The sequence below is a fragment of the Engystomops pustulosus genome, chromosome 1, assembly GCF_040894005.1.
Source record: "Engystomops pustulosus chromosome 1, aEngPut4.maternal, whole genome shotgun sequence".
In the NCBI taxonomy this organism is placed as follows: Eukaryota; Metazoa; Chordata; class Amphibia; order Anura; family Leptodactylidae; genus Engystomops; species Engystomops pustulosus.
Window position 1 is genome coordinate 227,761,682 of NC_092411.1, and position 17,466 is coordinate 227,779,147.

The 17,466-nt window shown below is 40.2% G+C and overlaps 1 protein-coding gene across 1 annotated transcript in view; it reads left to right on the forward strand.

Annotated features, from left to right (window-relative positions):
- The window catches only part of SPOCK3 (SPARC (osteonectin), cwcv and kazal like domains proteoglycan 3), a 202,687-nt gene that overhangs the window by 96,739 nt on the left and 88,482 nt on the right, over window positions 1-17,466 (forward strand). Inside the window, exon 2 of the mRNA XM_072120146.1 lies at window positions 14,041-14,086. Coding sequence (XP_071976247.1) covers window positions 14,041-14,086 — 46 coding nt within the window. The remainder of the gene's footprint in view (window positions 1-14,040; window positions 14,087-17,466) is intronic.

Here is a 17,466-nt window from a genome sequence, read left to right on the forward strand (position 1 = left end):
TTATTGCTTTTTAAAATGAAACATTAAAATTTTTTTGGTAAGCAAAATGGTAAAAAAAGTGTCAATTTGAAAATTTAGGCATATATATGCGGCGAGTATATACAGTATTTCATATATTTGCGCCTAACTTTGCCACTTTTCCACACACCTTGCAAAGTTAGCCACGCAAGAATCTTGTAGAGTTGCACATGATATTTTTTTAAATAAACATGTGAAATTATGCAGGAAACGCAGTTTTGGCACAATTATATTTTAACCCCTTAAGGAAGCAGTTTTTTCGCACATTTCTCGCTCTCCACCTTCAAAAACGTTTTAATTTTTCCGTGTACAGAGCTGTGTGAGGGCTTATTTTGTGCGTAACAAATTTTACTTTCCTGTGATGTTATTTATTATAACACGCCATGTACTGGGAAGCAGGAAAAAAATTCCAAATGTCGAAAAATTTAAAAAAAACGTATGTGCGTCACGTTCTTGTGGGCTCAGTTTTTACAACTTTTACTCTACTCTCCAAATAAGACCCCTACTTTATTCTTCGGTTCGGTACAATCGCGGTGATACCAAATTTATACGGGTTTATTGCGTTTTAATACAGTTTCAAAAATTAAACGAATGTGTACGAAAAAGGAAAAACAATTTTCCATCTTCTGATGCTAATAACTTTTTCATACTTTGGCGCACGGAGCTGTGTGAGGTGTCATTTTTTGCGTAATGAGCCGACGTTTTCATTGCTACCATTTTGAGGACTGTGCGACATTTTGATCACTTTTCATGACATTTTTTATGTCATGTAAAATGGTGTAAAAGTCGCATTTCGGACATTTGGGAGCCATTTCCAGTCTCGGAGGTCACCGCCGGTTATAACCGTATTTATATTTTGATAGATCGTGCATTTTGGGATGCAGCAATACTTAATGTGTTAGTGATTTTTACTGTTTATTATATTTTATTTCAGTTCTAGGGAAAGGGAGGTGATTAGAATTTTTTAATTTTTTTACATTTTTTAAACTTTTTTTCCTTTTTTTCACTATTTTTTAGACCCTCTAGGGTACTTTAATAATAAGCCACTGGCTCATTGTAATGAATGTCATGGCAACCGACAAGGTGAAAGCACCGACCGCGGGTGTTAGCGATGGGTCTTTGCTGCAATATGCAGCAAAGCCCATCTCTGTATAAAGAGGGCTCAGCCCGTGAGCCCTCTTCATACACCCTCCATTGCTCTGCGCCGGATATGTCCGTCGCAGAGCGTAAAGGGGTTAAATAGATTTCCTTTTTTCACATTATAAGAGTGAAGATTGAAGTTATAGTTTCAAGTAGTATCTTTTATTTTTGTGACAATGTTTAGGACAGTCTAAAATTGTAGAATGATTTTAACTGTATATTTTACTTTACTACTACTAACAATTTTAAGTTTAGTATCTCTAGCCATTGCAGAATCATTGTATGTTCAAACATTACAACATGATATTAGGTTACCTTTGGTTACTATGAAATTGTTTGCTAAATGTACACCATATAAAGGCTTGGGACTGTCACTTTATAATTTGCCGAATCACTCCGGCATTTAGTGTCATCTTTTGTACTGAGCAGTACAAGTGTTACAATGTATTCAGTTTATTTTTAGTTAAATAGAAATTGATTGAAAACTAGAGCTGTGAATAATACCATAAAGATAATCTGATAATCTGGATTTTACACATGCGAGAAAAGACTACTGTAGTGAAACCGTGGCTGTGTACGGAAGAAGAAAATATTATTCATAGAGGCCATTGAACAGTGCCTCAGGTTGCCAGTTTTTCATGTTAAAAACATCTGTCAGACATAAAACTGATATTTTATTTATTAGAAAGAACTGTGGGAAACATTTGTATTGTTTATAACATAGTTTCTCTGTTCTGCTATGATATCTGTAACTGTTTTGCCACAACACAGACTTTGCACACAATAATAACCACACAATAATAACCTAGATAAACATGTTTCACTGGCTTGTGGGATTTACTGAACAAATTACTATAATCAGACAGCCTATTGTACTGAATTTTCTTTCAAACCTAGGATTTATTAGGAACTTCAAATCAAAATGAATAATCCGCATTTAGGATAATGTTTGCTTTGACCACCAGATTTTGTTCTTATTACTGTATGTTTGTATACAAAATATATCGATAGGGCCCTTGTTGCCACATTATTCCTCACATGGCACCCATTGGAGTGTTTAACATCTGTTTAGGTTTTTAAATAATACTACTACTGTAAGAGATTATTATCTAGGGCTTAACCGCCCTTATCAGTTGTACAGGTGACTTTCAAATTAAATATTTCATAACTGCCCCAGGGCTTGGACACAAAACCAAGACACACATCAGTCTCTTAGTGTATGTCAAGATCTTCTCTCCCGTTTAATCTCTCAAATGCATAATATCACAGACAGAAAAAACAGCATTGGTGGGCGTGACAAGGAGATAGAATACTGTAATGCTATTGGCATTAATGAATTTACCAGCACATTCTGTAGATAAACATGTTTATCCACAGAATGTACAGCGAATGTCTCCAGAAACTTCTTGATAACCAAAACAAATAAGAAAAAAGACAACATAGAGGCCAAAGGACAGCAAAATGCCAAGGCAAACAACAGTTTAAATAAGAAAAATAGCTGAATTAAAATATTTAACTCTATAGATTCAAAGTGGGCAACATACTCCCCCCCCCCCCCAGGCCAGACCTGTAATGGCATCTGTTTAGTTCATTTGCTCAAGATGGCCGCCGTAGAGGAATATATCACCAACAGGGTCATTTTCTGTTGGTTGTACAGGTGACTTTCAAATTAAATATTTCATAACTGCCCCAGGGCTTGAACACAAAACCAAGACACACATCAGTCTCTTAGTGTATGTCAAAATCTTCTCTCCCGTTTAATCTCTCAAATGCATAATATCACAGACAGAAAAAACAGCATTGGTGGGCGTGACAAGGAGATAGAATACTGTAATGCTATTGGCATTAATGACTTTACCAGCACATTCTGTAGATAAACATGTTTATCCACAGAATGTACAGCGAATGCCTCCAGAAACTTCTTGATAACCAAAACAAATAAGAAAAAAGACAACATAGAGGCCAAAGGACAGCAAAATGCTCCCCCCCCCAGGCCAGACCTGTAATGGCATCTGTTTAGTTCTTTTGCTCAAGATGGCCGCCGTAGAGGAATATATCACCAACAGGGTCATTTTCTAGGTGCGTTAAGCTTGTTTGATTTATCTTGTCTAATTTATCTTAAAGGAGTTAATATATTAAACACACATTTTTGAACAACCCATTTTAATCATTTTCCTACACTGGCCAGGTAGTGGAGTTTTTTTTTTTAATTAACAATTTTTTCCACTTGTTCGGCAAGACTTTTTAAAATACAAACATCTAAATTGCAAAGGCAAATCAGATGAACTTTACTGGGCAGTTGAAAAAGTCGCCAAAAAAGATGCAAATCCACCAATGGACCAAAAAAAGTTAGAAAAAAAAGACATAAGAATGTTAATCAGCTGGTTCCCTGCTAGGGTCATCTCAGCAATCCCCTCTGTAAAAACTGTTAATCTGTGTTCATCTATTATATGGATGTCCATTTACTGAAAAGTGCGTTGACACTAATACAGTGCTACCAAATTGTCTCTACAGGCGGTCCCCTACTTAAGAACACCTGACTTACATACGACCCCTAATTACAAACGGACCTCTGGATTTTAGTAATTTGCTGTACTTTAGTCCTATGCTACAATAAACAACTATAACAGTTATCATAGGTGTCTGTAATTAAGATTTATTGTTAATCCTGGTTATTATGACAACCCAACATTTTTAAAATCCAATTGTCACAGAGACAAAAAAAAATTTGACTGGGGTTACAATAATAAAATATACAGTTCCAAATTACATACAAACTCAACTTAAGAACAAACCCACAGAACCTATCTTGTATGTAACCCGGGGACTGCCTGTATAGCCACTGCCATAAGCAGACAGACACAACTTCCTGTGCCAACATAAGCAGTTTTATTATTTGAACTGGTATGCAATTTAAAGGAAAACATATTTAAAATCTCAAATAATAAATCTATGTGGTTCTTATGAATCTAATAGTGAAGAATTGCCTGTGCTCTGTTCATTAATGATAAACTGAATGGTTCTGACAAGAGTACATGAGAACGACGCTTCCTTCTACAGTAACAAGGAAATAATGCAATACAAAATTCATCTAACGCTTTAAAAGAATAAGTAAATCTGGCAAGTCACTAGGGCGCACCTGTGCTGAAGTATAATTAGCCAGAAGTACATATGTTCAGGGATACGCAATTGAAATCTGATTTCACTATTGCATCTGTAAAATTCTATTCCAGAAGATTTTACTTATTTTATCACAAATGTAATCACTTTAATTTGTGTGAAGATTTAGTAGAAATTTGAGTTCCAAGTATAGCATTTTACAGCAAACAAAACTGCACCTTCATTCAGAAGGAACAGCATGAACGATTATGTTATAGTTTTTAGTTCATCTCTTTATTTTGTAAATTTAGATCATAAAAAATCCTGGCTCATGATGAGAGGACCTGTTAAAATTCGGGTTGAGCCGAGTTAACTGGAAAACCGAAAAATCCTACTCGTTGGTGTTAAAGGGGTTTTCCCATGAAGCAAAGTTAGGCCCTATACACGGGATCCCATCTATGGAGCTGACGGAGATTGCCGTGGATAGCGCCTAACTTTGCTTTCTGGGAAAACCCCTTTAACCGGGGGGAAGGGGAGTTACATTTGTGACAAAAAAACCGACTATCTTGACTTGCGCCAGATTTTTGAAGGGTTTAAGAAGTTTTTAGACACGATTACAACTATTACAGCAAAGGGGCATCACTGTGGAAAATAAACTTAGCCACCAAAATAGGAGGTATGACTAGATAGTATCAGACTATGTCAGATTTTTATCCATCATCAGACAATCTGATGCAGCTTAAGACTGTCTATTTCTAACACCTACTGTAAAACACTTTTCTGTTCAATAAACTTTATTAAAAGTAATTAGTGTCAACATACATAGACTTGTCATTGAGTCACAGTAAGATTTCAGAATATAAGCTTTCAAGGCATATACACACATAACTTTGGCTTGTCCAGCATTACATTCGCAATACAAAATGAATTCCGCACTTCTCAAGACGATAGTTATACCTAGATAATACTTGTCTCCTTTAGTGCAATGAGCAAGGAAACTGGAGAGAAAGTCTATGTTACTAAACATTATTAACAACTCGAACCACACTAAACACTTACGACGTGGGGAACCATAGGAAAACACATAGCAGTATACAGAGGGGAAGGGGGTATAGATAGGGAGGGGAAAACACACCGGGAAAGAGGGAATGGTAAGAAGAAAAGGGAAAATTTCTCACTCAGGCCATGCATCCTCCACCTGCTTCTATCCAAGTGGCAAATTCTGCCGAACTGCGGAAGTCGATCCATGGGGACCAGACTCTGGTGTATTTTTCCATCTGAGAGTCCGCCAGTCCCTCCACGGCTCTCATCTCCTCCATTCTCATAATATGATTTAAGGCTTCCGCCCACTGGGCCCTTGAGGGACTTGCACTTGATTTCCATAGTCTGGGAATAAACTGTCGAGTGGCGGCAATGCAGTGTCTCAGAAAGCCTTTCTTTATCACAGAGATAGAGCCAGGGATCATAGATAATAGCCCAATCTCTGGGATCGGTACAACCGAGTCCGACCATAATTTATTGTAAAGTGCAAAGACCGCCTCCCACAGACCACTCACCCCAGGGCAAGACCACCAGATATGTAACATGGAGCCACGTTCCCTGGCACATCTCCAACATACATCAGACACCTCCGGGAACATCTTATGCAGCCTCTCCGGAGTTCGGTACCATCTGGCGACGATTTTAAAGTTAGTCTCCTGTATTTGTGACGAGACAGAGAGTTTGTGAGTTAAGACAGACGCCTTATCCCAATCCTCTTCAGTAAATGTTTTGTTCAGCGCCTGTTCCCAAGCTTGTCTGTATGGGACTGGCGTATTTTTAGTCCTCTCTCTCACCAGCCACCCATAGACCATAGATATTAGATGCCTAGGAGGTTCTTTATTCGTAAAAATTTGTTCTATGAATGTTAGTTCCCTTTTAAGGGATTGTGTGTGCCCCAGGGATTGTAGGAAGCTGCTCAATTGATTAGCCATAAACCATCTGCTGCCTCTCATTTCAGCGGGGAACCACCCTTCCAGAGAATGTATGTCGCGGCCTTTTAGTGCGTGTCGTACTTGTACTACCCCGTTTAACGGTAGACCGAATATTTCAGGGTTCATATCTCGTAGGGGACACCTAGCATCTAAAAATATTGGAGACATGGGGCCCGGGATGGATGTCAGTTTATGTCGTTTCCTCATTCTGTCCCAACTGCCTAGCAGTATCCTATATAGGGGTGTGCAGGGAGAGGATGTGTCACGGTCTATCGGGGAAAGCCAGAGGGATGCCATCAGAGGCGGCAAGTTCAAAGAAGCCTCCAGCGTCACCCAAAGCTTGGAAGAGGAATTCAAGGCTGCGTCTATTATGCAAGTCAGCATAGAGGCCTCATGGTATAGACCCAAGTCCGGCAAGCCCGCCCCTCCCATCTCTTTAGGCCTAGTAAGTAAAGTGTGGGCCATCCGAGGTCTAGAGGAATCCCATATAAAACCCGAGATCACCCTTTTAAGTCTAATAAGGAAGGAAGGGGCTATTTGGAGGGGTATAGTTTGGAAGAAATAGAGTATTTTCGGCAGGATATCCATTTTAATTACACTAATCCTTCCGAACCATGAGAGCGGAAGGCGCTTCCAGGCAAGTAGCTCCTTCTCTAGTGACCCCAGAAGGGGCTGATAATTAACCTGAAAGAGGCAAGATAAATCCGTCGGGATTTTTATCCCCAGATACGTGATGACTTTTTCGGCCCATCGAAAGGGGAACTCCTTCTTAATATCTCCCACCACATTGTCAGGCAGGTTTACGTTGAGCAGTTCGGACTTCGTGAGGTTTACTTTAAAGTTAGAAAGTTCAGAAAAGATTTTTAACTCAGCCATTACTGACGGAAGCGTTGTGCGTGGTTGGGTGATAAATAATAATAAATCATCCGCGAATATGGCCATTTTATGACGGAGTCCTCCCAACTTAAGGCCCTTGATAGATTTATTAGTTCTAATGGCGTTTGCCAATGATTCCATCACTAAGATGTAGAGCAGTGGTGATAAGGGGCACCCCTGGCGGGTTCCGTTGCTTATGGCAAACGGAGTAGTAAGATCCCCATTCACCCTGACCATCGCCGTCGGGTTCTGGTATAGGGCCATTATACGAGCTAGCATGAGGGGGCCAAGACCTATCTGCCTGAGTGTCTGTTCCATGAAGTTCCAACTTACTCTGTCAAATGCCTTTTCGGCATCAACAGAGAGCAGGCAAATGGGGATCTTCTGCCTTTGGGCAGCGTTCATCAATGACACTGTTTTGATAGTATTGTCCCTGGCTTCTCTGCCTGGGACAAACCCCACCTGCTCCTTATGTATAAGACCTGGAATTAATGTTTGCAGGCGTTGCGCCAATAATTTAGAGTATATTTTAATATCTATGTTTATGAGAGAGATGGGTCTGAAATTGGCACACAGGGTGACATCCTTCCCGGGTTTTGGAATCACAGATATATGCGCCATTAGGGATTGCTTTGGGAAAATAGCCCCCTTAGCTATCGCATTGTAGGAGGAGAGGAGGGGTTCAATTATATCCATTTTCAGCGTTTTGTAGAAGCGCGGAGAAAAGCCGTCCGGTCCCGGACTCTTTCCCACTTTCAATTCCTTAATCACCTGAGCAAGTTCCTCAGATGTGAACTCATCTTCCAAACCCTGAGCCAACTGCTGTGATATACGTTTTGGGGCATATTTGGACAAGTATGCATCTATGGCCTCCCTTTTGTCCGCATCTTCCTGCATTGGTAAATTATATAGGGATTCATAAAATTTCCTAAATTCCTCCAAAATTCCAGACGGGTTGAAAATCGTGCCATTAGTTGGCGAATTAATAGACATAACCCTTGAAGATAGGAGTCTGGGGTGCAGGGCCCTAGATAACCACTTGCCACATTTGTTGCCATACTCAAAGAAGCCAAATTTTAGGCGATCCCTTGCGCATAGGGTTTTCTGGTCCAATATTTGCAAGATTTGTTGCCTAACTGAGGATAATTCTGCACTCAGAGCATCAGACCTCTGAACTTTATTTGCAGACTCCAGAGAAGCCAGAGTAGCTAGTAGGGATCTAAGTTTGGACGCATTTTGCCGCTTAATTCTAGCCCCGTGTGACATAAAAATTCTGCGAAGTTCGCATTTTAGCCCCTCCCACATGAGCGGAGCATTATTGTAATCAATAGGGTTTCCATTCTTAAAACGCTCTATAGCCTCCTTGACCTCAGCCGAGCACAGGGCATCTTTTAATAGATGATTGTTAAGCCGCCAGGAGAATGTCTTCCTCCTTTGAGGATAAGGTCTTATAGCACCCATTACCGGCGCGTGGTCAGACCAGATTATGGAATCGATAGAGCAAGTAGGGCTGAGATCAAGGAGGGAATGAGAGATCAGGAGTGTGTCAATACGGCTATACGTGTTATGCACACTAGAGTAGTGACTATAGTCCCTTTGTGCCGGGTGCAGTATCCTCCAGAGATCCACTAAATTTAGTTTAGCTAACTCCTGCCTTAGTCTACGGGTGGCTGCAAATGAGATTGAGGACTTACCTTCAGATGTGTCAAGGTCTGGATCAAGTGGTACGTTCAAATCGCCGCCAAGAATGATGTCCGAGCCTCCAGCAAAGCACGCCAAATCTTCCAGGAGATGGATACCGTATGCAATTTGTCCTACATTAGGGAAGTAGACATTAGCCAGAGTATAAATAGAGCCTGCGACAGAAATTTTTAGGAAGAGAAATCTGCCTTCCTGATCCACCCTGGAATCCAAGATCTGCGGAGAGAAGGAGGAGTGAAATGCCACAGAGACCCCTTTGGACTTCTGTACTGGGTTTGGTGCATGGAACCAAGTATTATAAAATTTATTGCGACACGAGGGTACACAGGAGGTCTTAAAATGAGTTTCTTGAAACATGACTATTTGCACACGTTTTTTATGGAATCCATAAAGGATTTGCCCTCTTTTTCCTGGGCTATTCAGGCCCCTAGCATTAAATGTGGCGAAAGATAAATTAGTCATTCTAAGCTAACGGTAGGGTCGCCTGTACACGGCCTAAGCAAGAGAAAGATAGACTAATAATTAAAAGGGGGGGATAGGAAGACAGGGACTAGATGTTACTTACAAGACGAACAAAGACAGACCGGGGTTTCACAAATAATATAACTACCAACAAATAAGAACTTCTGGATTCCCTAGTTCCCAGTCAATAGACCAGGTGTTAGACCAGGGTAACTCGTATTCTATACTATGCTACACTACAGTGTTATACACTAGGCAACACTATATGTCGCCAACCCTACTTGGGAACTTAGGCAAAAACTTTTGACGGTCGTGCATTAGCACCGGACCCTATGAAAAAAAAGAACACACGGCCTCTCAGGCCAGATATAAAGGCAGCAGGCATTTGTTTCAGCAAATCCAAGCTTGCATTTTAAACCATCTCCCTATTAGCGATACAACCAGGGATATCTACAAAAGCGTTAAGCTAACAATATTTCTCTAGAACTTCAACTACATGCTTAGCTCAAGGTTTCAGGGTTGACCCGCAAAGGTAGCACTTCTGGATCTCTTGGAGTCTCGCTGTTGTTTCGGCGGGACCTTGTTCCATTGTTCCCTTGGAGGGGACACCGGCAAAGAGGCCGGACGCGGCCAGTCTGGCAGGGACACCATCGGGAGTTCAAAAGTTCCTAGGAAACCAGGCAAATCTCCTAGACGTCTGAAAGATGCACTCTTCCCATCCTTTTTGGCCAGCAGTTGAAAGGGATATCCCCATCTATATAAGATGTTGCGATCTCTTAGCAATTGCAGTAAAGGCTTGAGAGCTTTTCTGAGGAATAACGTACGTCGAGCAAGGTCTGGCAAGATCAGTAGAGGCGAGTCCCCATGTTGCAGTCCACCAGAGTCCCTGGCATGTTGTAAGATTCGTTCTTTATCCTTATAAAAATGAATACGGCAGATGACATCTCGTACACGTTTAGGATCTGAGGACCGCGGGCCAAGAGTACGGTGGATCCTATCTATTTCGATCTTTTTGTTAGGAGGCATTTGTAGCAAATTGCCAAAGAATTTTTGGGCCCAATTCTCCAGCTGTGATGGCAGGATCTCTTCCGAGAGGCCCCTTATTCTCAAATTATTTCGTCTATGACGATTTTCTATATCATCAAGATGGTCCATGATATCTGCAATTTGAGACGAATGTTGTGCAATAACCTCTTTATGAGAATGAATAACGTCACGCAGACCTTCCTGATGTTCCTCCAATTCTAGGACCCTGTGCCCCACATGCTTAATCTCCGATTTAATATCCTCCATATCCTTCTTATGTGAGGCCTCCATCTTTCCTAGGAGAGTCTGTAGATCTTCTCTGGTAGGGAGCGCCATTATGTGTGACTTCCAGTCCCACTCATCATGCGTGGACCGTGGTGGTGTGGATGTCTCCTGCCATAGTCCCATGCCGCCAGCAGCAAGGGAATTGAGCGGGGAAACGGGGCTATGAGCTGAAGCCCAGCAAGGAGAGGCCCCCAATGAGGCAGACTGAGCCCCAGGGCTTGATTGAGAGAGCCCATGCTGGTTCTTTTGAGAGGTGTTGATATGGGCACCTGTTATCCCTCCTGCAACAGTTGGAGAAGGGGGGGTTGCATTTACTTGCTGGGGACTGTAATGTCCAGGGGAGCTCCCTGGTGACCTGTCAGGCCTCCTCTCTTCTGGCGGAGCCGCCATGTCGGCCCACGTGGCATGTTCACGGTGAGCTGGGGCCTCCACCATCACGGCCCGATCCCCTGCGCCTACCTTGGCCGGGGCAGACTGCGCTGCCTCCCACTGTGCGCCCTTCTCCTTTCCTCCTTCCCTCGGCACTGTAGCTGTTGCGGCTGCTGGCTGTGACAGCTTCCTGCTCTCCTGCGGAGCTGGGGCAGTAGCGCTGGAGTGTTCTGTGCCGGCGGCCATCTTGGCTGTTGCGTGCTTGCTGGTGACAGAGCCGACCGGCTCAAAGAATGTGGCCACGCTCCCACTTTCCTTTCGGGATCGGGATCTCCCGGCGCTCCTGCCTCCCCTGCCCACCATCATGTCACCGGTCAGTGTCTTTGGATGCCTGCTGCTCTATTTCTGCGGGTCTCGGAGCGGAGCACTGCAGTTGAGCGTCCTATCCCGCCATTAGCTAGCCACGCCCCCCTGTAAAACACTTTTAATATACATGCCCCATTTTTATATATATATATATATATATATATGTTTGTAAAATATATACTGTTTTGTCTAAAATGAACAAAACACAATAAAGGTTGTAAATTGTAAATTTGATTTCTCAGTTAAACTACCTGGAACCATCATTTTTAATATTGTGGTTCCTGATGCCCTTTCTTTTATGAAAAATTACCACCAGCATATTACAGTCTGTGCAAAGAGTATTCTCTTTGAAGCAATAAGCAAAATGATATACCTAAACCGGTTATAGTATGAACCAGCACCTATGGATGTTAATATGCATTTGTGGCACTTCGACTTTGAAGTTCGTTCAGGTTCCTGCAGGAGGCCATGCAGGACCAACATTTTCCCTACATTCCTCGGCCCCACCTACAACGCTCCACAGCATTCACCATCATGTTAGCTCATGGCCCAAACCCTTCCAAGTCTCTCCAGGCCCCTGTAGGAGAACACCTAAGACCACCATTTCCTTTTTTATTCCATTAGCACAATACAAACAGTTTAATGCTTTTGTATGTTATTTACTTTGCATTGGTCCTCTTGCCTAGCTTCATTATTGCAATTTTGTAGTGTAACTAATTATCAGTTAATTTGCTAGTTTGTTGTGCATCTCAGACTTTTAAAGTTATTAATTAGGACAAATAAGTCTTTTTGTTAGGACAATAAAGGTCATTAATATTCAGTGTTGGGGAAAGATCTCCTGTGATAATGTAAACTGAGAAAAAAAACTATTAATGGTTGCATTAAGATATGTGGGTCATGAATAATTTTGCTTAGTCAGGAATTTTATAGGTGGTGTAGTGTGTTGCTTTGATTTTTTTTTTCCATTCCTAATTAAATATTCATGCAAATGTTCACAGTACTCTACATCTTTTTCTTAAGGGAATTAGATGAGTTTAAAGTTGCATCTGTTGTGAATTCAGACTACAATAGCTGTAATTTAATTTTCTTTGGTAACAAACAGAATTGGCCTTTTCCCATCTTTAACCTTTCAATATGACACAGTGTGGATGTACAATGAGTAGTTATTAACACTGTAAGCTTAAGCCCTAATGTACAGGACAGGTGTAAAATATTATATTGAATAGAAATCTGCCAACTGATGTGCACAACTTAGTGGGTCCAACTTTAAGTGCGGTAGTTGAACTTGATGGCTCCATCTTGGCAACTGCTGCCACGAGGAGGTGGAGATCGATCGCCTTTTGGGTCAGAAGTCTCTCTGAGGTTCCCAGGCCTTTCACATTACGATTCCTATTACACCCTATAAATTAGTATTTCAGTACATTATATGAGCGTTTAAACACCATATGGTCTTCTAATCCTAACGCTCTTGCTGCTCACTTCTCTGCAATCTGTAGTTGGATAATTTGGATGGATGCATAGCTGCTGTAACTCACTTCTCTCTCTCCCTTCTGTCAAGACTTCTTTATAATTTGATACCTCTTACATCTTGTCTCATGGCTAGCAAGATAGAATAAAGCACGCTTTTTGTTATACTTTAGAGATTTATGGGCACATTTGGGTATTTGCATAATTTTTTACACCTTTTTCCAGCAGTTCGCCAGAGTTTGCCATGTAGTAGTAATCTTGGTTTGCATCTAATTTGTCTTTGTATCTCTCTTGCTTCCCGATGTTTCCCGCCTTATTTAACATTGATTTGCACCTTAAAGGGCACAAATAATAGCGCAATATCATGCTAGTCCTGACCATGCTTAGGAAACAAAATCGCAGCCTTTTTAAAATTTGCACCTAATGAAGCTCAAAAAAAAAATCTTCATTTGACCAAGAGCCAAAACTACAAAGACAAATGAGGTGCAAAAAATTGTCTCACAAAAGGTGCAAAAGGAGAAGAGGGAAATAAGATAAATGACCCCTTATATGTTTTTAGGCTAGTAATAAAAGAGGAAAAGTTACAATATATATTAACCAGGTTTCTGAATAACAAAGTGAAATTGTATGTGATATAAATCTTAAATAGATCCAGAATGGGCGGTTAAGTGGAATGTACAATAGACAGGCATTTGAGGATACGCATTGTTCTAATGTGTCTTTGTGTGGTAGAAGCAATCATTTCTATACACTGCGGGTGTGAGAGCAACTGTGGCTAGAATCATTAAAGCGGCACAAGTGAAATTACATACCTTGCTCGTTTAATCACAAGCTCCCGCAGCTTGTTGGCTATATTGTTGAATGTTTTCTTGTACTATTCCATTGTTAGAAATTCTCCGCTATAAAGCAAGACATAATCAATGATATTTTATTTAAGCGTGTTATTATGTGTTATTTTCTCTCTATCACTTACCTATCAAAATACAGATTGAAACAGTTGGAAATTCTATGTGACTAATAGCTTATTAACCAAATCAAGAAAAATAATCTAGAGGGCATTTACAATGCATTTTTCTCACTGTTATTTACTTTCTTATTTATTTTACTTGCTGGCCACTCAGGAAGTGGAGGTTTGTAACCCTTTGTTTTATATTTCCCTTCCCCATTGGCTGCATGCTGTAATATACTTTATGGCACCAAATATATGTCCTATTTTATTAGTTATTTCCTCATTAACTCTGTGTTGTCTATTCTTTAGGATGATTACTTTCGTACATGGAGTCCCGGCAGACCCTTTGATCAAGGTATGTTATAATACATATAAAAATGTTATCTATAAAGCAAACCTGTCACCAGGAATATCATTTTTAGCTGGTGACAGGTTCCAATAGACTATGCAATGCTGATTTTAAAAATGCCCTTGCCAGCATTCTGTATGCTGCCACTACTTTATAAAACTTTATTTCACACTACCTGGCTCCCTGACTGCAGCACGTGGTGAGTCCGTGAGGAGTGTGTGTGTGGGGGGGGGGGGGGGTGGCAGCTGCAGCAACCCATGTCTCAGTCTGCATTCTTCCTCTCCTCCTTTTCTCTTCCCTCTTCCTTTCATGTGTATTGAGCAGGCAGGGGGGGGGGGGGATGGTGTTGAGAAGGAGAAGAATGCTTTGAAGAGTCTGAAAGACATACACACAGGCTGCTGCAGCTGCCCCTACCAAGACTCACCACACTCTTCTGGCAGGGAGCCAGGTAGTAAACAATATAGTTTTATAAAATAGGTCTTTTGAGATACAGCATAACAAAATCTATTGATAACTGTCTCCAGCTATGGCATTCATGGTAACAGATTTGCCTTAAATACTCTAAATGATTAGAGAAGTTCTAAATAGAAACTAGTTAAATTATGAATGATACATTCCTTTTATCTTGGCTGCATTTGTCCAAATGCCCTGAGATGATCAGCTTTTCCAAAAAATGTCATGCCACAATATTCTTTCATATAGGTGTCTTTGTGTGGCCAGTGAGCTGTTCTGTTGAGAACTGCAGACACTTTTTCTAGCATGTCCTGATATTGCATTGAATTGAAGTAATGGAAATTGATATACATTTCCATTTTCTATGACCATTTCTTTGGCTATTTCATCATCCTGTAGTTGCAACATTCATTTAAGGGGTATTCCCATCTGGGCATACACATTTAATTTACTCATCAGCCATATATATACATTTCTTCCTTTGAATGTTATTAAAAATATATATTTCTCTGTGAAGATACTTTCCCGTAAATGTTGCCATCTTGTCTCTAGAAAGAAAGTAACTGTCCTGGATACGACCACCTGTGTACTCTAGTAATGTGGCCACACATGCACTATTGAAGTACCTGACCACCTTAATATGGTGTTTATTACCAGACGGAAACTTTGGGTCATGCAATAACTACCAACCTTTACTTCCACTGGACCATATGACTACATTTGTGCAAAATTATCTTCACATGTGTCTTTCAGTGGACAGAAATATGACCATGGTCACACAGGTGCACCGCTCGTTATAACCCACAGCTCTGATTACTCTCTGATATTAACGAGCTGTGCACCTGTGTGACCAAGATTTCTGTCCAATGGAAATAAACAATGGAGCTTCTTATAGAAATCAGCAAGCAGAGATCTAGAAAACCATGATGAATTGATACAGAATGTATATTAAAAAAATATATAATTTTCCATCAATCAAACAGTAACATTAATTTACTCAAATGAGAATATCCCTCTAAGTAGGGTTATATATTTTTTAAAGATATATCGAATCTTAAAATAAATATTAAATCGTTTATATATAAATTAATATATGTAAACAGACCGATGGGTAATTGAATGAAACATAATGTGTGGGATAATCATGAAGCTGATAAAATTAATTCCATATATTACATAATGAATACAGCATTTTTCAGAAATAGAGAACTAATATTCTTTAAGATATTTGCCATGGTGAGAAAGCTAGAAAAACAGGCTGGGACCCCTGGAGCAGGAAACATCTGAGTCATTGCAGGGCTTTGCAGTTCTATCTCTCTTCAGAACCATGCATGAAGGATTCATCAAGCTTCTGGCAGCAAAATAGAGTATGATCCTAAACTTCACATATATTGGAAGCTTTGATGAATGCTGAATTATGTCTATAAAAAAATCACCAGAAAAATTCAAAGTAGAATTAAAAGTGATGCATGATCAGTTTAGATGAGTGTGCAGATCATTTACATTTCTTGGTGGTTGACATAAAAAGATGCAGTTTAAAAGGATTATATATATTTTTTTTTTTTCAGAAGTATTTGTCTTATTTGAACTTTTGCAAATATAATATGTAATAATCCAAACCAGTATATGTTTTTATGGTATTAAAACCTTTGAAAGCCTCATTACTACTTAATCACTACTTAGTCCAGTGATTAGTCAATAATGTACAATTTTTTCTTCTTACAAGTTTTAAGATTTTAAATAATTTTCTGTGCAGTGGAATTACCAGTAAGTAACAAGTGTTTTCCCAGAAAAAATAATTTTTCCTGCCCATTGTGCCTGTATTCTCCAAATTTTCTAAAATGAACACTATCCCTGCACAGTAATTGCTTTGATTGGTCAATAAAATTTGACGTATATGCGTGTGTAAAACTTTGCGTTTTGTAAATGCACCCTTAACATCATGTGTGACCGCAGCCTCATATGTTGTCATCTGCTTAAAAATGCAGAACACAGCCTCAAATCCAAAATAAACAGTAGTTTCCAATCCTGCATATAACCCCCTCACATGGCTTGTGTCCATGTGGATTTGAGACATTTGCAACAAAAAGACTCAAAAGAAGCCAAAATTTGCGCCTGCTAGGATAGGAAAAACTGAACATGTAATACAGGTAAAAAGACATGATCAAACATAAGGCGCAAAAAAGAGCTGCCAAATGTCTCAAAAATTCACCAAAGGAAAAAAAAAAGTAAGATACATGTCCCCCAGTGCGTTACATAACACAGTGGGGGGGGGGGGGAGATTTACTAATTCTGATGCAAGCACGACTGTCGGCATCGGAGATCAGAGAGCACAGCCTGATGTATTAAAGTGGTGCACAGCTGTTAGTAATTAATGGATAGATGGGGCTACTCAGTCGTGCACCATAAAAATGCCATCAATGAAATGTGCACCAAACTCTTACATGGACTGCACATTAATTTTGCTCTCTGACCATTTTTTCCTGGTCTATTGTGTGCCAAAATTTGTGCTAAAAAATGCCGACAAAATAACGGATAATGTGGACGGATAATGTGGAAAAGTTAGGCCACTCCCACTTGCGCCAAAGAAACGTGAGAAGTCGGGATAGTCGGAAACATCTGTTCTTTCTGGCTCAAACCCATTTTAAATGACCCGCAACAATTCTGTGCAAAAAATGCATTCTTTTGGCGCAGATACGATAACATCTGTATTATACTGTGTCATATGAATAAAAGCTTGAACAAGCGATCAGAGCATTGCTTGTTCAAGCCAACCTGTAAAAGAAAAAAAAAAATTTTTTAAACGGAACCACACTTTTTAATAAAAAACATTGATTAAAAAAGTTAAAGTCCCTTAAAGAGGACCTGTCACCCACCCAAAAATACCCCCACCAAATATGTTCCCCCTAATCCTGTCCCCAGCCCCTTTATAT